Source organism: Botrytis porri, assembly GCF_014898465.1.
Source record: "Botrytis porri strain MUCL 3234 chromosome Unknown BPOR_009, whole genome shotgun sequence".
NCBI lineage: Eukaryota > Fungi > Ascomycota > Leotiomycetes > Helotiales > Sclerotiniaceae > Botrytis > Botrytis porri.
This window is the reverse complement of record NW_024066083.1, coordinates 1,076,926-1,103,549: the sequence shown is the minus strand read 5'-3', so window position 1 is coordinate 1,103,549 and position 26,624 is coordinate 1,076,926. Positions and strand designations below refer to the sequence as shown.

The window sequence follows — 26,624 nt, the reverse complement described above, 5'->3', positions numbered from 1 at the left end:
CTGGGCTGCCCCCCACTATACCACATCTATCTCACATTGAAAACTCAGAAACTCGGAGACTCCAATCTTTTCCTCTCTTTTCCTCTCTTTTCTTTTCCCGCTGGAACATTTTTTTCTTCATGTCAAACTAAACAAGCGTGCCCTTCAACATTGATTGTTCATATCCCCGTTCCTTGATCTACACCACACAAGCCCATTTTTAGGGTAGCTGGTTCCATACCCTGGAGAGGGCCTGTTGACTCGAGATCGGAAACTGATATTTCGATCGGTCTTTTCCTTGAAAGACCTTCCATCCCTGTTGCAAATTTATGAAAAACTTGAGACGAGTTCCCCCCGCCTTGATTTCGACTACTTGAGCAGGGCTCCTCATTGGTCTTAGCATTGGTATTGGCATTTTCATTTAACAGAATCATCTCGATGCTATTGTCAATGTGAAGAATTAATGTAAAAGTCTGAGAAGCCTCTTTGGAAAGTTTAACGAAACCTTTTCTTTTTCCATACTCTCCTATCCAAACGATCCATATCCACCACTACCTAGCACGTACAACATTGCGCAGCACTCACATCTCTTATACATCTTACCACCGTTGCATCTACCCGCATTCCAAGCCAAGGATCTGCCGCCTTTTCTATTTTGGTGAACGAGGGTACATCTTCAAGCAATATATCTTGTGTTGAGATCTATTGAGATTCTTCATATACTCGACAACTCCATCTGTTTCCAACGATCAACCAGATACAACAGATACAACATCTTATTGCTGCAAGACTTATCCACATCAGCGATACCATCCCTCCATACGATACACATAGACAAAATGTCATCCTTCACATTCTCCAGAGCTTCATCCGACTCCTCGTCCTCATCCTCATCCTCGTCGTCCTCATCCTTTCAATCATCATATTCAATGGAACCAAGAGTAGAAGTCATGCGCTGCTCAAGATGCGCCAAAACTGTCGAAACCATCAGCACGATGCAATACCAAGGCAACGAGCTACGAAGAGTCAGCACAGATGATGCAAGTGCCAACGGGATGGTACGATTCGGTCACAACCTGTACTATTGTGATCGTTGTGCCAAAATGGTCGGTTACAAGTGAAGCGAGAATTGATGAAGGGGTTTCAACAAGCGTGTACAGTGCGACAATCACAACTCAACAACAACAATTACAACAACAACAACAACAACGAAGGTACGGGATTGGGACTTGGATGGACGTATAGATAGACGCCTCCGGATGGTATGGAGTTCAGGGAATACTTCTTGGAAAGAAGCCCATGGGAAGGGATTTGGGGATATGGAGTATGGAGTTACGTGTGAGGGCACGATTGATACCTATCTCCGATACCGATTGGTTACAATACAGTACTACTATTTACGATACCATACCTTGCGTTACCAGTACCTTTGGGTGAAGAATCACTGTACACATGTGTTAGATGATTGCAAGTATACACTGTACAACGCGGAAGCGTTTTAGATGTGTGGCTGTATCGCGTCGCATCGCATCACCATTACATCTATCCCGCCAAAAGACTGTATCAACGACGAGCATAGCTAAACTCAATACGACCTCGATTTACCACTTCATCTTACTATTGCTATCGCTACTACCGTCGACTCGGCCCCTCACAGTCCAAAGATACAGAAATATCCTCCACTCAAACAATGTCCAAAATTACACGGACATCTCAAAAATGGTATATCCTCCAAAACGCATGCACACAGCCTCCTGTCCCTACTATCGTTCATGCCAAGAGAAAGGATAAAAAAACCGGTCATATTGCTATGGTGGACCATCATTATCCTTGCATTTTATCCGGGCTCTCAACACCCCACAGAGCGTGGAGCGTTATGATTGGGTTCGGCCTCGGAGAGTCGGAGAGGAATCGAATTAATTCTCCAGCAAGAAACGCAGTTGGGTGGCTTGAATGATTTTTTCTTTGGGAAGATTGTGGAGTGATGTCACTGATGCATGTCGTGAGATATTTATTTATCGTTTTGAATGGTCTGGAGACTATTGAGTGGAGGTTGGACCTTCCTAGTTCCAAGGGCATCTTCATATTTTTAGATGCTATGGCAAGGGCCGAGGAGATATTTTGATGCTTGGGTTGAATGGGGGTTGCAATGCATATATCGTGCATCGTACATGTATGTGCACGAGAGGAAAGCAGCAATGGTGGATGGTTGTGTACTTCATGTAGATAGGATATGTTAGTATTTTCGAGCGGTTTCTTCGAAAACACCTCACTTGTTTTATTTACTGTGTAAATATCTGTGTAAATATCTATTAGCTGGGCTGAACTGGATGCAACCAAATCAAGGAAATATAAATAAAACAAACATCATCCATCAACATTGCTACCTTATCATTATGCATTATTAGTGTGAACCCTGGGAAGTTGAATAGTTAATAATTACTTGGAATCTTGGATACGTTATCTAGGGCTCCAAAATTGCAATTTACCCAAATACCCTGATCTTCAAATTGTCTCAGTAGTGCGTAGGGTAGGGGATCCTATTTGACTTTGTACCCTTCGTACAGTAGCGATATTACTGTAGCGATCCTTGGAATGGCCCAAGCACGTGATTGTCAAAGGAGATGTTTTCCTGCACGGACTCACGAGAACATTTCTTCAACATCTCCACATATCAATTTGCTCACTCAATGCTTCTCACCCCTTTAAAGATAAGAGCAGAAGAAAACGATTGGATACGAGCATCGTGAAAGGATGAGGATGTGTTTTAATTGGCTTCGTTTCACGTGATATGCAGACCGGTGAGCTGTCAGGTGGAGTTTGAGAGTGATGGGAAGCGGGGAAGGCCCGACCATTTGTTTCTTGGAGGTGGTATGGCATTTATGCACGCGGAGATGGTTTTGGATTTGAGTTTGAGTTGGGCTGGAGTGGGTAGGGAGGAAACTGGTCTGTGAGGCTGTGAGGCTGTGAGAGTTACATAACACATGGGATGGGAATAGGTAGAGGGTGCACAAATTGCGGGTTCTGATAAGAAGTGTCCGAGAAGCGCCGGAGTTTCCAGAGAGTGCCTCACTCAGTGCGTGAAGCAATTTCGACACCTTTTGGGCTGTCAGATCTGCAACATGAGTTTGCTGTCACACGTAATGATGCGAGTGAGCGACCTCGCTGAGAAATCAGACTTGCGATCGCGATATTGAGATGAGATGCAGATGGAGTCTTCGGAGGAAAATCTCTTTCCACCACACTGGTGTAAGAGATTTTATGCGTCGGATTAATGTTGACTTTTATGGAGCTGCGGGGTCTGTTAATGCATTGATGCCGCGGCTGGTAATGAGATAAATTATACGGTAAATTTATATAACTCAAGGAGGGGAAGAGATAAACGATATGGAGTGTAGATACTAGATACCGGGGTGAGGGAGTGAATACTACAAGTCGTGGAGCTTCTCAATTGGTCAGAATAGGACCTTTGGAAGAAGAAATAAGCATGGTGAGCTAAGGTAGGTATGGTAGATTTCTCTTCATCGAGATGTGGAGTGTTTTGCGGCAGTCAAACAGAAATGAGTCGAGTTAGTGAGTCTCGATAGATTACTCGTGCTGTCAGACAATATGTAAGTCCGCGCTATAAAAGCAGCTTAGTCCCCTTCCAGTTCACCATTTTGTGGTATGTGCATCTAGCTTCGGAGCTGCATCCTTTCTGGCCGCATGAGAACGGCTTTGGAGAGAGTGTGGATGAGATGGTGCAGCAAATTACATTGGGTTCTTCGATGGTGAGTTGAATGACTCTTATCGAAGCTTGCAAGTGGATATATACGCAGTACTAGAAGCAATCTCATCTCCGAGAAATTCCATTAGTTTGTCTCTCTTCTATCGGGATTATGGCGGGCGTATCTCCTCGACATGCCAGTGCCGACGAACTGCCACTCGTGTATAGAAGATGCTTGAAGATACTGTTCTTCATTCCTCAGGGATCGGTTAGCCTGCCAAGCAAGGGCTTCGAAGAAATAGTGAGACGTACCTTTCTCAACTGCGATCGATAGACTGGAAAAGACTGCAACTTTGCAGTTGCTGGGTACATTATTGCATGCGGCGGCTTTGGACAAGACGTTTAGGATAGCGGTCAGGTGCCAAGCAGAGTTTGAAGCGAGTGCTGCTGAGCTCGGTGAGTACGAGAAGGGAGGTGCATACAAGTGGTGGACTCGAAGTTGAGTATCTAGATGCGAGGATGAAGTCTGAAAGTTGTAATTTCACCAACTTTTGGCAATTGTAGCAGGACCTAGTTGTCAGTAAAATATTACAAACAAGCAAGTTGAAGTGGAGAATTTGCCTGCATATTTGGGTGTATGTATGGTCTTCATTTCTTGTAGATACACTTCTGCTTTTCTGTTTGAACGTTAACAGAATACCTGTTGCTTTCATCCCATGCCGTCTTTGATACTCGACTCTCCATCTAAAAACTCTAATCCAACGAGTCCTCTTCATCATACTCATCACTTCCATCGTATACACCGTCTTCATCCTTTTTGTCGCCATTATCCTCTTCACTCTTATTCTTCTTGTCCATCGCCCTGTCACCATCAATCACATTCTTGTTTGCGGCCCCCGGCTTCTTACTGTCGCTGAATATCCTCTCTATTGCTGCTTGGAATATCCGGTGATCCATAGTATTGGGGCCACTTCCTTGGAAAGCATCATCATCATCGCTATCAGCATCACTACTACCATCATCATCCTTCTCAGTCTCGTCGTCCTCTTTGAAAACTTCGTCCCATTTTCTTCCCATCTTCACCATGTCTCTGACGCGTCTCGAGGTCAAAAAAATCGTAGCCCCAACAACCATCCACAGGTCTCTTCTCATAAGCCCACACTTCCATTTTCTATTCACCATCTGCTCAATAATCTGTTTCGGCATCCATGCCTTTGCTTCCTGCTTCTCATAATCAAAGTTAAAATTCGACCACACAATGACATCCTTGGCTCTCCAATCCTCAATTTTCTGCAATGCGTCTTCAGATCCGTGATCAGCGACGCCATATTGGCGGCTTGGATCAAGAAACGGACGCAGACTGGGATACAATTCAGGAGGGAAGTGGCCGCTGGGACAGTCAGTTGGTGACCAGAAAAGGAGAACGAGGCATGTTGGCTGGAAATAGTCCACCGGTAATGGCGAGAGATCAAAGGTGTATTCCTGGATCTTTTCGATGGGATAGACGAGATTTGAATCGATGCGGAATGGGAGAAGAGGGGCAAAGAGCGTCGCAAGAGTTTTCAATTCTGGCACAAAGGGAATGATACAAAGCTCCTTGATCGGATACTTTAGATCCACTTGATCGGGTCGAAGTGGGACATTGCATGGTGGTCGAACATTAGTCTTGAGCATTCCGGCGTCTTCGAGCAGTGGGACTAGGACTTCTAAAAGCCAATGAGAAGGATATCCTAAACAATGAAGGTGACCTAGTTGACGAAAAAGAATCGTAAGATTGAGCGGCGAATAGACCATATGATTATTGTCTGAAATGAGACGATGATCGGACGTCATAGGAACTGCCAATCTAAAGAAAAGTCCATGAAACCACCTCTTCAGATCCTCACGAGAAAGTCGGGCTTTTACCTGTTTTGAAAGCGGTACAGATTCAATTGGCTGATTCCAACAGTAGTATGTGTAGCTGGCGAGTGGCACAGGCTCATTCCCCTTGAAAACAATCCGCACACCGGTCAATTGTTCGAGCATCTTCTCGCTGCTTATAAGCTGATATTCAGCAAGAAAGTCACCCATGTCACGGAAAAAGGGGGGATTTCTCAGACACACACTGCCCACAAGACTAGTAGAGTGGCGGGCGAGGAGCGGCATTGCATGAAGGAATGTTGTTAAATGGCCACCGACATAGTCGCTAGACGGAATATTAGACTCTTTACATTCATTTATCATGTTAGAAGGAGTATACTTACGGTACATTGCTCAAGACTATCCGGTAATAAAGTGATGGGAAGTCTTTTGGGCGTGGATACCCAATGTTCTCAGTGCCCAGTGCCTGACTCTGAGTGGGATCATAATGGAGACCAAAATGGATCTTCTCAGCGACATCAATGTAATCACCTTTTACCATCTCTACCTTCAATCTCTGATCCAAAGATTTGATCGCGCTTGCTGCCTCGGCGAAAAATGGTCCAATATGAGTAAATATAGGGGCATGCTCCTCCCTGGGTGGCAGTTCCTCCGTCAGCTCCACCCACAGTCTCGAGAACAAATCAAATGGATCGAATCGCACAAAGGCTCTTGGCTCCGGATTCCCCATATCTATATGCGCATCCCAATCAAGCAGTGTCTGGTTGAATACCCAGTTATCCGTCATAACATGGGTCACGAAAAGCCTTGATTCTCTTCCTCTAGGGTTGTGCAGCGATTTGCGGCTCAAATCCACTAATTTGGGGTCATGCTTTTTCATTGCTTGCGGAAATGGCAAAAGCACTCCAGTTGCAAGATAGAGCTCTCTCTCCTTGTTGCAGTAAGGCCCAATGTGTTCCCAATATTCAGCAGTCTTATTATTGTATATCGAGTCTTGCATCGTGCTTATCGTAGATTCCATTACTTCTTGAGCGGTAAATACGTTTGCTACTTTGCCTCCAGATACCCAATTTTCGAGCGCTTCGATGTAGGATGGAATATCTGCTTCATAGAGATAAATCCATTCCAATGGCTGTAGGCCATTTCTCAGACATGTTAAAAGCTCTGCAATAACTTCTTGCAGCTGTTCGCTGACCCATGGGGGCATTAGACATGCCGCATAGATAAAGTAGATTGTGTTTAAGATGTACACCGACTGGAAGATTTGATATTCTTCCAACCGAGAGAGCTTATCTAGAAGAGAGAATATGATGAGATCTCTCGTAAGCGCATATTTGTTGATATCATTCAACGTGAAGTGATATCGACGTTTTGGTATTTCCCCCTTGGCTTCTTCGTGCGCGATACTAATGAGCGATGCGAGGAAGTGTCTAGCATCGCCTAGTCCGCTGTTGAGGAATGAGATGGTCTCGCCGGCAGGAATTTGTAGCGCAAGGCTTTCGTTGAAGAGGGATTTGGCATTGTCATGACCGACAGTCACGTAGTCTCCAGTGGATCTCCTGTAACGCATTAGATCCATCCACTCAACCAATTTGTGGACAATGGAGATGAAGATGAAATTTAATACACTTACATTGAGGGATGATACCGTGCAAGTCGCTCCAAGATCTCCACTCTGCGTTCGTCCTGTTTCTGAGGAGGACATTTCGGTAGGCTGTCCTCGGCTTTTCTGATTCTTTTCTCCAATGTCTGAATGTGCGTTGTGAAGGCACTATCTCCATTACCAATGACTGCTTTATTCATCAATTGGATAGCTTTCTTGGCAAAGAGCAGGCACATTTCATACTGGCCACTCTCATAATAAGTGGCAGAAAGACATCGGAGTGGTGCTGGATCATCTCGGGATGCTTGAGCTGCTTGCATGTATTTACGAATCGCTGTGTGAAGATTTAGATTCGTGCGTTTACATTTAGAGTCAGAGGGATAAATAGATTACCTTTGACGAAGTCCCGAGAGCTGTGTAGTGCGTTGCCTTCCTCTCGCAGCCTTTTTGAGAGATCTTCCGGAGAAGACATTTTGATGATTGTGAAGGTTGTAGGTTTGCAAACTGATGTGGGCAATGAGAGTATTTAAGCTAGAAACAAATTTTTTTCAAAGTGCGATAACCTTGTATCTCACGCTGGTGAGGTACTTAGTGAATAACCACGTTGGTCATTCACTGTAAATGTCAAGGAAAGAAGCAATTGGATGAAAAACAGCAAAGACGAAGCGGAAATCTGCAGTTTGATGAATGTTTGCTCATATGCAAGGTGGTCCAATGATTCTGTTTCAATCTTCGTTGAATGAGTATCATCAAAGCAGCAAACAATCATTATTGTTGTCTTGTTGGCTCCAACCTTTGCTATGATAACAGACTATATAAATATCTCATATCAATACAACATTCTTTAAATTATCGTTCATATGCTTTTTCAATTTCAGAGATCGGTTTTTTACAAGTCAAGCTAAGAGATTAAACAGCTTTGAAGCCAAACAATCGATTACTGAAACCAATTAAGAATTTCGTAAGTTGAGGAGTGGTCCATCAGATCGTGCAGTCACTTTTGTCACTTGAAATCAAACAGCGTTTACCCATATTTCCTCTTTAAAAACACTGTACCTCTTACTGCAAAAGGACCAGGATGAACAGTCTCCCAAGTATCAACTCTCCATATGCCATATCTCCACCAATCACTTTCCATCTTCTCAACAAAAGCGTCTGGCATCCACGCGCTTACAATGCTATTCAGTACATCAAATTCGACAGTAGTCCAAACTTTTACTCCCTTTCTCCTCGAATCCTCGATCGTAGCACCCTTATGTCTTGAATTCTTCTCATCTCCCCAGCTAAGATCAAGTGGTTTTCTCAAGTCCATTAACAATGCAGCTTCTGAGATCTTTGATTATTTTTCCAGAACATCATAATTATGCAATTCGATCCCTTTATATGATAACCGACTCTCAACAATGGCCGATTAGTTCCTGGTTGGCAAAGCATTTTTCTTAGGAAAGCACTTATCCCTATAGCTTCTTTAGTGTCTTTTTTATCTTGATGGGGAATTGCTACAAGAATTCTCTTATTTTGACAACACAAGCACTCAAATTTAAGCCAACAGAATAATTGAATTTTAGGGCATCAAATGAATATTTATATGAGCTCGATGATACAAACATTGTGGTTTAATTGAGAGAGCGATTGACTAATTCATATTTCAATGCCAAAAGGATAATCGCTTCCCCAGAACGACTGCTTTCCCCAGACTAGGAACTAATCGGCCACTAACGAGAGCCGATTATTAGGACTAGGGGGGAGGTTCCACCAAGAGATACTGGGCAGTCACCTGAGTGGCTCGTACCTGATCTGCTGCTTCTTCTAAGAACCGGCCTCTCTAACAAATATATCGATCCTTCTTGCCTAATTCGCATAATAGAGGGTAAGGTATACTATGCAAAGTACTGTCTGTAGGTATCAATATGTCACCATGAGGTAGAATGTCACAACAAAATTGTCTGTTTTACAAGTCGAAAAAGTAACATGTTGATGTCAATGACCATGGAGCTTTCCAGGCCGTTGAAGCGGGAACACGCCATCAACCGGACCCTAAATCAGAAAACGTACATCGAAACAAGTTGGGTCAAAGTTCATGTATTTTAATAAATAGTCTTCATTGCTTTCTTTGTCACTCAAGTTACGAGCTTTCAGGGTTGGCTAAGAAAGTCCGTAGCGGGCTGATACCTGAGCGAAGGTAAGCAGCGTCACCAACAAATTACTTCATGCAGTACGCCGAGTAACAATAACATTCCATAGATTTTCTAATTGCAGTTCAATTACTGAGAACCTCACTACCTCGGCTCCGACCAATCTACCTGATCCGTAACTTGTCCTGCAGTTGGGTGTGCATAAGAAATCTTCAACCTTAGTCGTAATGGTGGCTAAAACAATCAGTAGATGGTCTGTGGCATTTTGTCAAGGAAACTTACCCCTTTACTTCCAGTAATCCTCATTGGTTGTGTTGCTTCTGCCCCGGGTCCCAGATCCGAGCTTGACATGGCTTGTAATTGGAGTTTTTGTGTTTTAGGTACTGCAGCTTGTAATGCCACTGCAGAGAAAGATTGATGCATGGAGGAGTTCTTAAAACGAGCTAAGACTTGTACTAAACCTTCTGCATTCCGTTGAAGTTGCAATGTAATGTTAAGATCATTTTTGTCGTAGCATGGATGAGTTGGAATTGTAGGAGCTTGAGGTGGAGGAGAAGATACACTTGAGAAAAGATCGTTTGAAGGAGTTGCCGTAGCAGATGGGGGTTGTTGGGATGGAGTGCTGCCAAATAGGTCCATAATTGAGCTCATATTTGACTGTTGAGCTGGAGGTGATGTAGGTTGAGATGAATCGGTGCCTCCAAGTATGTCTGCTAGAAGGTCTGCGTTATTTTGAGATGCGCTGTTAGCACCTCCAACACTTGCATCAGGCATTCCTCCGTCTCCCATTAGGTCAAACAACAGATCCTGTTCTGCTGGTTTGACGACCTTTGACTTCCTGTTGGATGCTTTACTTGGTTTCTTGCTTGCCTCTCCCAGAACTCGAGATTCTTCCTTGATTTGTGGTGGTGGCATCTTTTCCAATACACCCTTTCTGATGGAATCATAACTGAATAAGTTTCCATACTCTACCGCTCGCTGTTGAACCTCAATGTCGAGGTTTGTGGAATTATTTGACAAGATTCGTCGAATCCGATCAATTTGTGCAGGGTCTGATAGACGTGTACTGAGTTTCATCAAAGATGTGACAATATATTCGGTTGCGATTTGGGTGGCGTAACTGCTGTTAAGAATGGTTGAAAACAAATCAACAACTTCGTTCTCCTTAACTTCTTGGACAAGTTCCTCTTCCTCGTATTGTCCACCGCGAAGTAAAGTTTCTCCGTATTCTCCAATACACCAGGCACCGGCCAAAGTAAGACCTTCTTGAGTAATGTCCTTTTTCAAGCTAGTATAGAGCTTCTGTACCGCATAAGTTTGCAATTCAGGAGTGGTGGCAATAAGCCGAATGAATGAAGATAGAATTTGCTCTTTGACGTAATTTCCTGCTAAAGTCAAGACTCTTAGCATAGTATCTACATGCCATCTTTTATTCGGCGAGAATCTGTCTGCTGCGATACCAATTTGGCTGGTCATGATTGGCTTGAACTCATTGTCGGCAACTTCCAAGAAAGCAAGGAGTTCCCTAATAAGTACCCTAACATTGCTCTCATTGATGAGAGTGAAACTTAAATCCAATGCACGCCGCCTAATACTGATATCAGGATCTCGCAGACACTCAAGTATGGTATTTCTATGTCGTTGAACTGCGTTTGGCTCAATTGCGACCACTTTAATGAGCGTATTCAAAGCAACATATCGAATGTTGTTGTCTCGATTTGAAAGGAACTTTCCGAGGATGTTGACACCAAGTACTCTCAAACCAGAATCAGCTTCGATATCGAGAATAGTGAGGACGGCCTCGTATAATATAGAATTTCCAACGTTCTTTGAAGAATCTGTGTTTGTAGCAACTTGGGCCAAAATATCGTTGATTTGTTCACTAGTTTCTGGATCTCCGCGACCAAGAACTCTCAACAATTGTAATATCTTAACTTGTAAGAATGGATCCGTAACTCCAGTGACATCATGCTCAGGGGCGTAACCGGAACTAGCCAATCCCTTCAGCGTTCGAACTAAGCCACCGCTAAATGGTCTGAATTTCTCCACGATTCCTTCTTCTCCACCTTCTGCCTCGTCCATTTCGCAGAGATTTGTTACTAGTGTAAGACCGCACAACAAAACACCATGATTTCGATCCGACAGGAGGTTTGCGGCTTTTTCGAGGAAATGTTCTTGTAAATCTGGTACTTTTTTGCATATTCTCATGGCACATAACGCAGCCTTTCGACGAATATAGGGGTTAGCGGTAGAAAGAAGGGTTTCAATTTCAGGAAACAAGTCTCGAGACATTTCGACCGATGCAATATTTCCGAGGGTACATAGAGCCAATCCAACAATATATTGATTAGAGTGATTGAGGTCACTATGTTCGAGTCAGCTCCATGGCTCCATAAGACTAACAGTTGCGCATACTTCTTCAGAGAGTTTGTAACCAATGTCAGTACCTCCTGATTCTCGTCCAGTAGAAGCATTGTTCCCAGATAACCCAATCTCTTGTCCGCAAATCGTGGAGACGCAAGAAGTTTGAGACATTCTATTTGGCCAAAATGTGTTCTCTCACCCAACGTGAATAAGTATAATAGCTTCGCTACATTGTTTCGTCTGCCAATCCAATATGTCAGATATGTTCAAATAAACAAGCGGTGACCTTCCTACCTGACATTATGATCACCACTCTCTTCACGAAAACTTGCTCTTATAGCAGCACTTTCCTTTTGTACAACTGCGCGCTCATCTGCGATTGTTTTCGAAGCTCGCACATTGCGAATGAATTGCTTCACTGTGTATGATGAGCTTGGAAATCGAGGGGTATGGGGCATCATTGTTTATTACTTACATGAACTCATTCTGATACTGTTCAAGGCCCAAAATGGGCCAAACTTCTAAAACTTCCCAGCTTAAGAGATCAAAAGTTTTGCTTCAAAAGGGGAGCAGGAATAATAAAGTGATGGAATGGTCGTTTTGATTCTGAGGTGCCTAATTGGTGATGCAAAGGCCACCATACTTCGCTTGATGTCTTGATGTCTTTCAGGATGCATCCCCTAAGCCCGGACTAGTCCGCATATGTGCTAGTGTTAAGTGGCGCCCGAGGCTACGATTAAGCCTACTGTGGCTCAGTACGGCCCCGGTGCGGATTTGATACGCGGGCTCGAGGTGGGCAAGGCCGATGGTTGAGCGGGTGGGAATGTAATCCACAGCCTCGAATATCATCACCCATGGATAATGGATAAGCAATAATTCAGTCAATCTGGTCAGAATATTTCTTATTCTAAAGTTTGTATATGAAGGAAAGTAGAAACAGATCTAATTTAAGTTCCCCTTATGAAATGACTTATTCAAATGAGTCCATAAAAGTTGTCAGACCCATTCCAAACTTTGATTGTTTCAAAAGGGGCATTCATAAGGAGCTCCATTACCCCAACCTCTGCGGCCAGCTTCACTTAAATTCTGAATTCATTTCAACACACACGAAATGTCTACTTCTGCGGACGTATACACTAATGGGAATAGTCATGATCATATCTTGCGTCCCAGACCCCAAAATAGCTCTAACCCAAGAATTGTTCGAACAATAAGTGAGGAGGGGTTATTACCAGTCAATGGTATCAAAGATTTCTCCGAAGATGGTATTTCTTCAGGTCCAACTAGGTGAATCTCTCAACTTAGGTTAACAGCTGTATCTAACATAAAGTAGTGGACGTACAACACCTGTTCCCGAAGATGCACCTCCCTCCGTTCAATCGATGTTCTCTGCGAAGAGGCAAATCAAAGCAGAGCAGAAACGTCGTATTTTCCCTACAATCGAATACACCTCAAGAGTCTCGCACTTAGATCCACATAGTGACCATCATGATTTCACTGGGTTTTATAGCTTATTTTGGATTGGTCTTGCTATCATGGCAATCACAACAATGTTACGAAATATCAAGGATACCGGTTATCCCATGAGAGTGGAGATTTGGCAATTATTTACAGTAAAGGTTTGGGAACTTGGAGTCGCAGATGCATTGATGGTCGTATCTACATCCATCAGTCTCCCCCTTCACAAGTTCTTCAGAAGTAAGACAGGTAAATCTTTAGGGTTTCAATGGACCAAAGGAGGAATGGCTATCCAGAGTTTGTACCAAATAATCTGGATGGCATTCTGGGTTTCGTAGGTGTTCTCACTGCATACAATAGTGAAGTGCAATGCTGATAGGTAGTATAGCATACCCTTCCTTCGAGATTGGACATGGACAGCTCAGGTTTTTCTTTTACTTCATACTATGGTCCTACTCATGAAAATGCATTCATATGCATTTTACAATGGTCACCTTAGCGAAACCGAACGACGATTACAAGAGCTTGACTCTCCAGCAACTGCTTCAAAAGCACCAGCATATCAATATCCAAGTCCAGGTCATAAGAGAACAGCGTCAGAGATCAAAGTTCTTACTCAGACCAAAGCTGACGAGGTTGCGAGCCTTAGGGAGGATTTAGCGCTCGAATTGACGTCCACCATGGGCTCGGTCACATACCCTCGAAATCTCACGTGGTATAATTATGTCGATTATATATTCTGCCCGACACTCTGCTATGAGCTCGAATATCCTCGCACGGCAGGTATAGTCTGGTCAGAATTGGGATACAAAACTTTTGCTACGTTTGGTGTCATTTTCTTGCTCACTATCACTTCCGAAGAATTCATCCATCCCGTTATGACCGCATCGGCCACAAGACTTCAAACTGCAACCTCGTTTACCGAAAATGCCCTTGTCGTTGCCGAATCAATCAGCTTACTTCTTTTTCCTTTCATGATTACTTTCCTTCTCGTATTCCTTGTAATTTTTGAATTCGTCCTCGGTGCATTCGCTGAGATAACTTGTACGTACAAATTTTCAACGACCCCTGTTGGCTTATCCCAAATCTATTTGCACCTTAGTGCTCTCCTCTTCTTTGCGCGCTGTACTAACAACTCTCTCTAAACCCATAGGCTTTGCAGATCGTCACTTCTACTCTGACTGGTGGAATAGTACAGACTGGTTGCAATTCTCTCGTGAATGGAATATTCCTGTCCATCACTTCTTCCATCGCCACGTATATCTCGGCTCTCGCTCGTATATTGGGAAAGGAGGAGCCACTTTTATAACTTTCTTCATTAGCGCCATTGGTCATGAAATAGTCATGGCTTGTATCACTAAGAAACTTCGAGGCTACGGAATGGTATTACAGATGAGTCAACTTCCTATCATTTGGTTACAGAGTAGACCATGGGCTAGAGGGAGGAAGGTGTTGAATAATGTGTGTTTTTGGTGTAGTATGATTTTGGGGTTGAGTGGTATGTGTAGTTTGTATGTTTTACTATGATGCAAAGGGGGTAGGGGTTAGATGAGTAGAGTTGGGGCCCGGAAGAGGGGCCCATTTCATTTACCATTAAAGGGGGAGGTGTATTATATGGGAGGCGTCGGTGGCTGGCTGTTGTGTTGAGCCTCTATAAACTGCATAGATGGATACCAGAACGTGCACTACTTATTTTTATATTCTCTTTGACTCATCACAAGTTAGATACCACAATTTTCAATCATCGTTTCTTTTGCTTTTCGTTCCTTTGTCCATTAAATTTCTTACTACGCGCGACTACATAGATCTCATCACAGTAGTATGGATATGGATATATACTGTATCCGAACTGTACTTGAACTTTGTACATACTACTCTCTATAATCAAGACGATATAGTTAAAAAAACACCCAACTCCACATTATGCTTTCAATACAAAGAAAAAGAAATTGGTTAAACACGACTCCAACTCTTGTCTCCTCAAACTCCCCTGAGATATGCAATAAAAGTCAAAAGAAAAGAATCCATATAATCCATTATTTTATTCATCTAAATAGTCTCATTTCATCCATCTCATTCATCTCATCTTTTATATCGGCATCACTACGAATAGCTCTCTTCACTATTGTACCCCCCTCCCCCAACCTATACACTCGCAATTCCTTAGCGAAGGAGATGAAGATTCGCGGAGATGACAACAATTCCAACAAAACAACACAGCTTAGATATACAACAAAAGTATCTATCAACCTATGGATCTAGTAGGTATCTAGTTTCACCGGATTTCTTAATCAGGTACCGACCTACCTAGGACGGCTCTGTTATTTACTTCCATACCGCACCATCTCATCACAACCCCCCTTGCGTTTCCTCGCTTCATCTCATCTCCCTCGATCCTTGTCGTACATATCTATATCCATCCATCCATCCATCTATCTATCTATCTATCTACCATCCACCCATGTAAGTAAAAATACCCCCAGCATCAGCATTAAATGTTCCCATTCATTCCATTCCAGACAAGTAACTATTGTACCAAAACTAAATCTCTTTTATTCATTCAATCAACTTATTTTACTTCTCTTCCCTCAACCCTCTCTTTCGAGCACGAAACTACAAAGGCCATTTATTCCTACGAAACACAACAGAACACATATTTTATATACTCCCCATTTCCACACCTATCTAAGCCCCCACCCGCTTTCCACGAATTTCCTCCTCGTCCTCGTCCTTCTTCCTCCTCACACTGATCCTGCCCACTCATGCAATGTTCAACATCTCCCACGAGCCTCTAAACCTCGAATTTCGTACTATCTTCATCGATGACATGGTCACATTCAAAGCACAAAAACAATTATTACTTGAAAACTTGTAGAATTCCATTCATTCATTCAATCATGTCTCATATCTATTATTCCAACCATCATCCATGGCCGTGTTCATCAATCAGCACCCAGGTGTTTAGATCACTGGTCTGCATGAATATTCAATCATATCCTCATGTCCTCCCTTATCAAATCTCTCGTATCTTCTCTCCCCGCTCTCTTCCATTGTTCAACTCCTCCCAAGTGAAACATTCCATATACCAGGCCAACCCGATGATCCCTATCCATGCATGCACTCTCGCAAACAAATGCCGCAAAAGAACTCAATCAAATCATCTCAACTCATTCTGTCCCCATATGTAATCCATCAATTTCGCCCTTCCACCTCCATCCACCACTCGCTTATCGCGAGAATTGCATAGTAGCAATGTTACGTGCGTATCATTACCCAACCCACCCAATCCATTCAGAGGTACCATCCAATCATAAAACTACAACAACGATGAATAACTAACTCGATCCGATGCAATAACAAATTCAAGACTCTCGCAGTGACACGTCGAGGAGAAGAGAGCCAAAAGTGAAAGAGAAGAAAGAAGAAATATTTGTCACAATTTCTTTTCTCAATTTTCTCGGCTAGATTTAACAGAAGAAAAATTCTCTTGTCCTCTCAACCCGATTAGCTAGCTGCTATAGCCTGTCTGTTTTTTTTTTGCATAATTCGTCGTGTTCGTGTTATCCCCGTAAAAAAAAAAGTAAGAAAAAAACCCAATCAGCAAAGACTGTAAAAAGAAAAGTGGGGAATCATAATGTGCTGCGCTGTCGTTACTGTAAAAAAAAGGTGTATTGTGTTTAAAAAGTCGGTGTCGGTACAAGAAGGGTAATTTATGTAACAAATTGTAAAAGAGAAAAGCTCGTTGAGTAAATGCTTAGTAGACTGATTCACGACCACGAGCTGCGGGATAAGGTGTATAATCGCGATGATTTCCTGGTTCAGTAGATCTTCTATCGACATAGTGGGTTCCAGTCGAGTAGACAATATTGTCGGGTGTGATTGGAGCAGAAAAGTTTACATTGTATTGTGGTGGATATCCACCACGACTTGTGGCCCGAGAAGCCTCTCGAGGCTTGGGTTGGGCGTTGACAACTACGGGCTCAGTTGGCTCGGGCGCAGATGTCGGGTGACATCCTCGTGACCGAGATCGCACCTGACGAGAAGCACTTCCACCACTTCGTGCTAAAGGAGGACGAGTGGTTCGACGAGGGGATGGACTTCGAGGTCGCGAGTAAGCAGCGTCGCGGGGATCTGATCGATAAGAGCCCTTGAGTTCACTTCGCCCATTACTAACGACGTACGTTTTGGTAGTACCAGAGGGCTCAGGAGCTCGAGGCGGCTGTCTAGCATGAGAATACTGTGGTGTTGGTGATGGCGATTCAGAGTCAGATCCAGAATCAGACTCTGACACCGGATTCTGAACAACCCGAATTGGTCCACGACCCCTATCCCTAGTGTCTGTCTTCGTACCCATGCCTTGTGTAAATGTAGCTGCTCTAGTAAATGTAGGTGGTGGAGGTGGCTCTCGAGGATACTCCGTCTTTGATCGACTAGGCTCTCGTCTACCTGATCCAATTCCAACTATCGGTGGTTCCGAATATTGTTTGTTAAGGGTAGGTTTTGTAGGAGGCGAAGTTGATGCGTTGTTCACATATGGCGACTCCCTAGTTGAGCGTCTAGTTGGCTTTGGCGTGTCTTTACTTTTCGAAGGAGTTTCTGCAGAACGACGTGATGGTCGTGCTGCTGATTTTCGTGGTGTCTCATCATCACTATGATTTTCATAAGGAGCAGATGGGTGTACCTTATAATGATTGTTATATGGTGTAGATGATGGCGCAGTAAACGTTTCTGCTCGACGCATCGTGGGCATTGCAGGTGGCGCTGGCGCAAATGGAACCTCTGGTTTAATATCTGACTCTCTGCGCGAAGCTTGGACATAACGTGCAGCATTTGCCATATGATCTTTCCACTTGTCTCCCATCGGCGAGTCTTTCACCTCTGGAGGGTCTCGTTCTCGTTCTCGCTCTCGCTCTCGCTCTCGCTCTCTCTTTTCCCGTTCCCTCTCCCTATCGCGTAACTCTCGTTCTCGTTCTCGTTCTCGTTCTCGTTCTCGTTCTCTTTCTCTTTCTCTTTCTCTTTCTCTTTCTCGTTCACGTTCTCTGTCACGATGCTCCCATTCTCTGTGCTCCCGTTCTTGTTGAAGTCGAGCAGCAGTTTCGGCCCTCAATTCCTCTGTCCTTCGTGCGGCTCGTTCCGCTTTTCGTCGAAAATCATCCTCACTGGATTCGTCCTCAACATATGTGCCTGGACGCACTTTCTCTTCGGTGCCACGTCTCTTCTCCTTGTCGCGAGACTTCTTTCGATCTCCGTGATCACGCTTAGCTTCCTTTTCCATCTTCCGTCTCATCTTCTCTCTTTCATCTTCTTCTTGTTGTCTTCTTCTTTCCCTTTCGTCTCTATCCGAATCTCTAGTTGTTGTTTTGGATCTCCTAACAGATGGTCTCGGAGCTTCTTCGTACAAATCCTCATAAGATCTCGGTGGCGGTTTTGAATACACATTTGACTCTTTTGGTGGCTTTTGTGCAGTCTTTGGATACGAGGAACTGTATGTTGACGGTCTAGGTTCTGCGGTCCTAACATTGTATTCATAAGTTTTACTAGTCGAAACTGGATTTGAAGTCGAAGTTGAAGTCGAGGTTTTGCCCAACTCCTCTCTCAACTTCTGCAATTTGACTGTTTGGTCATATTCTGATCTTCTTGATACATCACTAAGTATTTCGTATGCTTCTTGGACTTTTTGAAATTCATCGACCTTTATTGCCTTCAATTGAGGATCTTGAACTTTGTCCGGATGACATTGCAGAACGAGTTTTCGATGTGCTAATCGAATCTGAGGTAATGTCGCTTCTTTATCAACACCGAGGATTTTATATGGATCTGGAGGGAGGCGTGGTGAACTCATGGCGAAACAAAAATGAGGGTGTTAGGTTCAAGTAATGAGAGATGGGATTTTGCGTAATGTATTGCTCGTAGATTGCAAACCTTCGTGACCGATCTATTGCATTGTCGTCGAGAAGCAAACGAAGAAATCGATGGAAGTGAATTCTTGGATGTCGATGTCGTTATTTGATCTGCTGTGATAAGTGAAGACAGAAATCTATTGATTGCAATGCGAAAGTTGTAAAGCTGATTATATTAAAGAATGTTGTAGAAAAGGAAGAATGTTGAGACAATTCAAATCTGAAGAGAGCTGGAAGGATTTACTATTCAAATATCGGTAGAGAAATTGCCTTTATGCAAAGGATTCGAATGGTATTGAAGAGAAGGTAATTTGTCAACAAAGGAGTTGAGAGATATTTGGAAATATCTTGGATCCGATCTTTCCTGATCCTTGAAAATCTTTGGGAGTCCAGGTTCTTGGAGGCTTGGATGAGTTGAATAGTGAATGAGGTCACGGATTATCCCGACTGGGTAGTAAGTACCCCGTTAAAAGTGTCAACTACCTATGGGGATGAAAACGGGCTCCAACCAAGGGACCGAGATGCGAACCGCGTGGAATAGAAACGGCAAAGACAAGGCAAAAGTAAGGCAAAATTGAAAGGTCGAGAGAAGAGGCTGGAATTGATTGGTGGTTGATTGATTGAAGAAGACACCAAGACGATGTTAAGATCCCAAAGGGTGAAATCTTGAGTCAGCAAGGTGCAGCGAAATCAGCGGGAGAGCGGAAACCAGTCAAGATCCCGTGAAACCAGCGAAGAGGAAAAAGAAAAGTCTTCCGTAAGCTTGTGGCGATTTGTAACCTTCCTTCAAGATTGATCCAAAGGGAATTGAATGGACAGAAGAGAAATGTACCGGTAGAGTGAATGAGGTGTACAAATTTGCCTTTCGGGTCGGATGTATACAGAGAATGGTTCCGTCCGGTCGTCGTATGAAGTGAATACGGAGTATCCGTAGCGAAGAAGATAAAGAAGTAGTATGGAGAACAGTACAAGTAGAAGAAGTACAAGAAGAGTGAAGTTCCCTGGTGTGAAGTCCTGACAACTCTTGACGATGTATCGTACTGGGATTGTTTTTGAGATTGTAATGATAACGATTTGATGTGATGTTGGAGAATAATTGGTATTGACGTTTTGTGCTGTGCGAGTACTCTATACACAAGGTAAAAAGTAAACACACCAAAACGAAGGAACCGACAAAAGGAGGAGAAAGGATCCTAATGGGTACTCAATCAGGATATATGGGAATGACAGTAATACTGAGGATTCGAATAGATTCCCAAAGAATGCCCTGGTGGATTGATTCGGTCCCCGCCTTATTACTCGTAGTGGTAATGGTAAGAAGTAATGCTAAGTAAGTAATACTCCGCTTTCCTGGTTCAACTGGCTCAAAGCAGTGTAAGAACAAGACGAATGAACGTATCGTATCCTCTGTTGTGGTAATGAATGGGTCCAAAAATCCGGTCTCTCTAGTAATAAAACAGTATCATTTGTCTGTCAAGGTACCAGGCTCAGCATAAACGGCCACCGCAGTAAAATGTAGACACAGAGTATCATATAAGGATATAGGGCGATATGGGGACAACGAGGCGGTGAATCGTCGTCCTGACGATTACGATTTACGAAGGAAATGGCCCAGCCGGGGCATCCACTCCCTGAAACTATTCACGAATGATAGATCGAGGTTTCTGTAGAACGTTGTAATCATATAATTGAAAACGCTTTAGGCCGTTCCAAGTTATGCTTGTCAGAATTTGAATTATTAGTCGATAGCCTTAGATATTTTATGATTAGTCGAACTTTCAAAGGGAGTATCCGTTCGATAGTATAGTCGACAGATGGATGGATTGAACTCTAATGGTAACTCTGAAGCATTCAGCGTCCCAGAACTTCAAATCAACGTCAATGTTAATAGAGAATGGGCCAGAGCAGGTCAATGGACTTCGCTGCCTTGGTCTTGGTATAAGGAGAGGTGAGTATGACGCCGATTGATTTGACTCGATGTGATGGGGGTGATATGATGGGGTGATGCAAGTGAGAAAATTGGAACCATACGATACGACGCTGAGTCCTGTATGATATGTATGTATGAGACCTGGAGACAGTAATGAGGTAAGCCTGGCCTGGGCTAGATATTAGGAAAAGATAGCCTGGCTTTTTTTATTTATCGAATAGCAGAGATTGGAGTTGAGTTAAGTAGAGCCCGGCGTGAAGATATCAGAGTCCCCACCGCGGAAGAATTCGAGGACGTCTCAATAGCGGTAGTAGATCTAGCAAACCAACACGCGCCACAATGATACTGATCGAATGGAAGCGGAGCCAAGTCGTGGAACGGGCAATAGATGCAGCACAGCTTATTTGGTTATTGTAACTTCGTAGGGTATAGGCTCAAAAGTGGTTATTCTTTGGTATCAATTCAGCTGGGTTGGTTGACATGTGAGGTAAAAACATCTGAGACTCATGGCCACCAGGCATCTCATGTTGGCAAAATGGATACAGTATCTGTGAAGTATTCATACTAGATATGTGACATTTCCACTTTATTGTGGCTCAAAGTCAAGCATTCATCTCCATCACCAGCCTTAAAAAATCAGTCCATTACCGCATTCAGAGTCACTCATCCAAAATCAAGTAAATAAACAATGATGGCAACTCCGGAAGGAAAGCAGGACGTGATCGAAAGACCTTTCAGTCCATTGGTGATAGATTAGCCAATGAAAAGCTTCAAACTAAATCCCATCAAGGACTCACAGTGCATGAGACCACCACGTTTCTACTGCACGCTCGAGTAACTCGAATGTCACTAATGAAGTAGTTTGTCCACAGCTAGGTTATTCCAAGCTACGGCTAAGCGATGCAGAAATCAGTCATCAGCTTTGCCTGCCGAGCCTACCTAGTTCTAAATTTCTTTTACCGCCGAATACAACTGTGATTAGATGAAGTAGCCGCAAAAGAACATTTCCCGACCTCCAACCTTGAACATCTAGAATATGAAGAAGGGGGGGGGGTATAGCTAACGTCAGATATACCGGATAAAGACAGGTACCAAAGTCACTGTCAGCACACCCTTCCATCCATTGCTTCCCCTCTTTTCCTGATCCCCTGAATGGACGAATGGATCAAATTGAACGTCGCCTGCATCAAGGCCCAACTTATTGTATCTGCGGCCCCGGCATATTAAAATCTATCAAATTTGTATGGTCCATTTTTGATCTGTTTCGTCAGTGTTTCCAGAATCTAGAGGTGCAGAGGTGTTCCTGAGCCGAGACCTCAGATTATCAATTTCTTGCTGTGTAATTATCATCATGCAGATGCCCATGCACATATAGGCCTCATCTGCCCCATTTTGTACTCGAAAGTACAAATCATCTCTCTTCTTCTTCCCACTTCCATTGATAAAATAGCTTTTTCTAGCATATCATGCATTCTCATGCATCCTCATGCATCCTCATGCATGTACTTATGTACCTCGAGCATTAGTTTGGCAGGTCTTAACGATCATTGATGGTATCCTTCCCTTGGTTTCCATATGCTCCACTGATTGATCACTCGTACAGAGTACACGGTACAGCAGGAAATGGAGAAATATCCGAAGCTTCACCTCGAAAGAAGTTGCAAGCTAAACATGGAAAACCCTATCAGGATCTGCGAAAGGATTTCAAACAATCAACAATATCTGTACCGCCTTTGGCGACAGATCTCCCGCACATCAGAGCACATACATCATGTACTAAACCAAACCAGGGCATTGCGGGTTAATTGACACCAAAATGGGGTCGCAGAGCTCATGACCTTTACTCAGGGACACTTCCCTCGTAGGTAGTAGGTCCACCTATCAAACTGCAAAAAATTCGCCATCATCCCAGTAAATAGTAAATACATTTTTCTGCTGACAGTTACATTTTTCGAAAGTCCGATGGTGCTCCTGCAGTTAATAATGCAAATGCGATGCGAGGACTTCCTTGTCTTGTATCGGCTGCCCCGCCATCCAATCTGAGTTCTGAGTTGACTTCCTCATAGCTTTTGTTTCAGCCAAAAGGCATCATCCTCCGTACGGAGTACATTTTGACACGCTTTTTTACCCCTCAGTTCCAATGATCCCGATGAATATCCATGCCCCCCGCCCTTACTCATATATTCACAGGACCATTCGACGAGAAGATTTTGCTCTATCTTGGAAAGTTAACACCATGTATTGGAGACGCTCCAATTACCAATTCCAGCTGCAGTATAAAGAGTATTGCGGCCAATTGCAGAAATGTCAGGTTTTCATGAATACGAAGTAAGAAAGGTAGGTTATGGTGGAGAAGAGAAGACTTGGATTTCACTCAATTGGCGAGATCATCTGAACTTTTTCTTTCCTTTTTCTCACATCGTGATTCATGTGAAAGGGGAAGGAAAGGAAAGGAAGGGTCCGCTTGACAGCGGACATCCCGCCCTTGAAGGAAAGAGTTTTGACTCCATGGATATCTGAAGTCTATCTAACCTTCTAATAAGACTATAGGCCACGGCGGAAGCTCGGATAAGAGGGGTAACCTTAGACAGTCGCCATTCTCGACTCTCGAGACAATACCGGTACCTAGGTAGTATCTATCAATATTTGACAACATTTGACAATCCTGCTACGACTACGAGGGAGGTACCTCAACTCCTCGAGTACATACTGTTGTCAATTGTGAATTGTCAATTCTCATCCAAACAATCCTAGGAGCAAATCATGTCACAATACGGGGAAATCAAAGACAACCTTTCGCAATGGACACTGCCTACCTGGGTATTCTCTAATCCTCCAGTCCTCCAACAACATACCTAGGTCATGTTAAACGATGTCTAGATTCCAGCTCTTTCCCCGTACAATTATGATATGATCATTGATCATTTAAATCAATCGAAATCCTTTGGCACCACGTATTCAATACTTATATCATGCTTTACAGCGTTCATGGGCCTTTGATTAGACCACAACAATCGCTTAACCAAGCAAAAATCCATTTTGTGGCCAATATTAGGCCTGTATCTCATATGTGTACAAGCTCTCGTCCAGTAGATTTTTATCATCTCCAGCCACCATTGCTCTATGCCATACATACAAACAGACACACAGCTAAACAACACATCAATCTCATTAAACTTGGATTCAATGAACAAATAATCAAAAATCCTTCATCGCCTTGGAAGTCACTCCACTACTATGATGGAATTCCACCAATTCGGTTTATTCTCCAACCGCGAATACCAAGATATGACGATACTTCTTTCGATAATTCGATGAAATCGATATATCTCCTGATCGGCCCCAGCTGGATCATTCTAACAATGGCCATGGGGTCGTCGTTGATCCAGGGACTCTGTTTGTTTTTAGATTGAAACCCGAATTCAGATCACGTTGATTGATATCCACCTTTTCTTATCCGCTCGACTCTCGAGCTTCTTACACAGTACAGTGTAGACTCCACTTCCAAGTCAGAGGACTCTCTATCAACTCTAGGATCCCAAGTATTCGATTGCGTCAAATGCGCAGGAAGGAAAAACATACTTTCCTATCATCCCACTTCATTGTCCCCACTATGTATACTCGAGGACCCATATCAAGAGACCTAAGAACCTGTCACCGTGTCACGAGCCTTTTCAAATTACCCCTCATGTTCATCTTGAAAGATTCTCCTTCTGATTTCTGTGAGTCAGTACCTGATCAATATCATTAGTACCGATTTACTTGAGACTTTCATGTACGTCATTCCCCTTTTCTTTGAAACCGCCAGTGCGTGATCATCGATGGAAATAGTCTGTTTCCATGTTGCTGTAAGATTCGCTTTCTTGGCCTTACTTGGGCGTGCAGCGGCGGGCATACAAAGTCAAAATATTACATGCCTCCAACCGAGCCATAGTGGTGGGGTGGGGTGTGAGAACCAATGATACAGTACGATTCTTCATTTATCTTTCCTTCACATTGATGTCTTGACATATCAGGAATGATACGTTTCTCCAGTCCTCATGTCGAAACTTTATTTCTAATAATGCACATCACGAAGGCTGCAGAAAATATCCCCGCCTGCTCTTTTCTGGAACACTGTACGCCCGTCAAGCCACTCCGAGAAGTAGCTGGAGTCAAAATCCCAGCCCTTACTTAATTTTGCTCAACGTTTATTTTCCCTGGTCTCACCAGCCGGGCGTGTAAGCTAATTTGATCCGCATCCTAAATAAGACAGCGCTATTGAGAAGTCTGAAACTTATCCTAATAAAGGTCATCATCACACAACATCAATAATCACAATGTTGGTATTCATCGTCAACTAAATCACGAGACAATCTGGAATCACATCATTTTCTTCATTGTCTTTTCTCTCGTGTCCGTTTCATCTAGTTTTCTATTCTGTTGTTGCTCTACATTTTGACGCAAGGGATATATTGCCTGAATACGAACAATCATATTGCCACGCTGTAAAATTGTATACTGCAGTGCGTATATATTTTTGCGTATCTGTGTTTGCATGGCACGAACTAGTTTTGCCTGCACGTGTAGCAAAGCTCGGTGTAACGGGTTTACCCCTCCACGTTCCAATGTGAGACATGGCTATCGTTATCAGAAGGCCCATCCATTCTTAGCTCTCCAATGATTTATGTTGTGGGATTTCTCTGTGAACACAATCACACATGTTGTCACAATCTACTCGGTGGTATTCAGCCTCGGCGCTTGGGCAGCTTGATTCGAATGTGGCGTCTGGAACACAAGGCTGGCTGTTGTGATGATAGGTTGGGGAAAACACGGTCTGGATCACAACTTGAGAAAACTCGTTTTCTTGGGAGTGATCCCAGCATATGTCTGTCTTGAAATGGTTGGGAAAAGACTATCCAATTGTGTATGTTTTGTCCTCAAAATCTCACTTGAGCCGCATAGCATCAAATGAAACCATTTTGAGAAGTGTCTCATTGAGTAGAATTATTACCAAAGTATGCTGCCTCACATGGCGATATGTGGTTCTCGTGCACAAAATAATTCTGCGCTACTTAATCTCTCCGCGGCTTTATTAAACGCGCAGGTTGTCGGGGGCACGGAACGAGGTCGATGCCTTGACACTGAGACCCGGTGATGGTATTGACGATAACGAGCTGTCTTTACGTTATGGCGCTTATGTTTTTGGAAAAGAGGGTATGGTTCCTGAATGATAGAAATAGTCAAACTCTCCAAATTCGAACCTAATACGTTCCGTGAAATTTCACATTCAAGCTGAACAGCATTAGCCCGCGTAGTGACATAGAACAGCGCTTCTATACCGGTAGTCTGGATAGCCGCGCTGAAAACCTGTGATGGCATAACAGTTGGTCTCTCCAAGGTCCTCAACTGCCGAATACAGCATTTACCGAGGATTGACAAGTGCCGGGAACTGCGAAATGTATTGCAGATGTCTCATAATGCCAGTCCCTACTTGCAATCATTCCGTTATCGCTATCATATCAGTGTGTTCAATAAATCGGTCTGATGGAATTGGTTGACGCTTTGATGTTTCAACGCGATCTAACATTCACAATCACTTTAACATTTCGGATCATTTGAATGTTCAATTTAGAATTATTAGGGATTTCAAGCGTTTCATTGTCGGGATATAGTCCAAACTATTAGACACTCTATATTAGATTGATCA

General features: G+C 43.3%; 7 protein-coding genes across 7 annotated transcripts; 3 read left to right on the top strand and 4 right to left on the bottom strand.

Annotated features, from left to right (window-relative positions):
- Window positions 1-818: 818 nt before the first annotated feature.
- EAF01_007146 (uncharacterized protein) lies at window positions 819-1,100 on the top strand (the record flags this gene model as incomplete). The annotated part of the gene is made up of 1 exon (XM_038915401.1): window positions 819-1,100. The coding sequence occupies one exon, from the start codon at window positions 819-821 to the stop codon at window positions 1,098-1,100; it is 282 nt and encodes a 93-aa protein (XP_038769039.1).
- Window positions 1,101-1,669: 569 nt separating this feature from the next.
- Window positions 1,670-1,936, top strand: EAF01_007145 (uncharacterized protein; the record flags this gene model as incomplete). The annotated part of the gene is made up of 1 exon (XM_038915400.1): window positions 1,670-1,936. The coding sequence occupies one exon, from the start codon at window positions 1,670-1,672 to the stop codon at window positions 1,934-1,936; it is 267 nt and encodes an 88-aa protein (XP_038769038.1).
- Window positions 1,937-4,438: 2,502 nt separating this feature from the next.
- On the bottom strand, window positions 4,439-7,620 carry EAF01_007144 (uncharacterized protein; the record flags this gene model as incomplete). The annotated part of the gene is made up of 4 exons (XM_038915399.1): window positions 4,439-5,870; window positions 5,929-7,104; window positions 7,179-7,482; window positions 7,542-7,620. 4 exons carry the CDS (start codon window positions 7,618-7,620, stop codon window positions 4,439-4,441), a joined length of 2,991 nt encoding a protein of 996 aa, XP_038769037.1.
- Window positions 7,621-9,427: 1,807 nt separating this feature from the next.
- On the bottom strand, window positions 9,428-12,132 carry EAF01_007143 (uncharacterized protein; the record flags this gene model as incomplete). Its single annotated transcript, XM_038915398.1, has 5 exons — window positions 9,428-9,517; window positions 9,566-11,648; window positions 11,699-11,887; window positions 11,942-12,065; window positions 12,123-12,132. The coding sequence occupies 5 exons, from the start codon at window positions 12,130-12,132 to the stop codon at window positions 9,428-9,430; spliced, it is 2,496 nt and encodes an 831-aa protein (XP_038769036.1).
- A 409-nt stretch (window positions 12,133-12,541) lies between these two features.
- On the top strand, window positions 12,542-15,106 carry EAF01_007142 (uncharacterized protein). The gene is made up of 4 exons (XM_038915397.1): window positions 12,542-12,934; window positions 12,981-13,439; window positions 13,494-14,149; window positions 14,259-15,106. The coding sequence occupies exons 1-4, from the start codon at window positions 12,759-12,761 to the stop codon at window positions 14,630-14,632; spliced, it is 1,665 nt and encodes a 554-aa protein (XP_038769035.1). The 5' UTR covers window positions 12,542-12,758; the 3' UTR covers window positions 14,633-15,106.
- Window positions 15,107-16,859: 1,753 nt separating this feature from the next.
- EAF01_007141 (uncharacterized protein) lies at window positions 16,860-18,947 on the bottom strand (the record flags this gene model as incomplete). The annotated part of the gene is made up of 1 exon (XM_038915396.1): window positions 16,860-18,947. The coding sequence occupies one exon, from the start codon at window positions 18,945-18,947 to the stop codon at window positions 16,860-16,862; it is 2,088 nt and encodes a 695-aa protein (XP_038769034.1).
- A 6,995-nt stretch (window positions 18,948-25,942) lies between these two features.
- Window positions 25,943-26,296, bottom strand: EAF01_007140 (uncharacterized protein; the record flags this gene model as incomplete). The annotated part of the gene is made up of 1 exon (XM_038915395.1): window positions 25,943-26,296. One exon carries the CDS (start codon window positions 26,294-26,296, stop codon window positions 25,943-25,945), a length of 354 nt encoding a protein of 117 aa, XP_038769033.1.
- Between the last annotated feature and the right edge of the window lie 328 nt (window positions 26,297-26,624).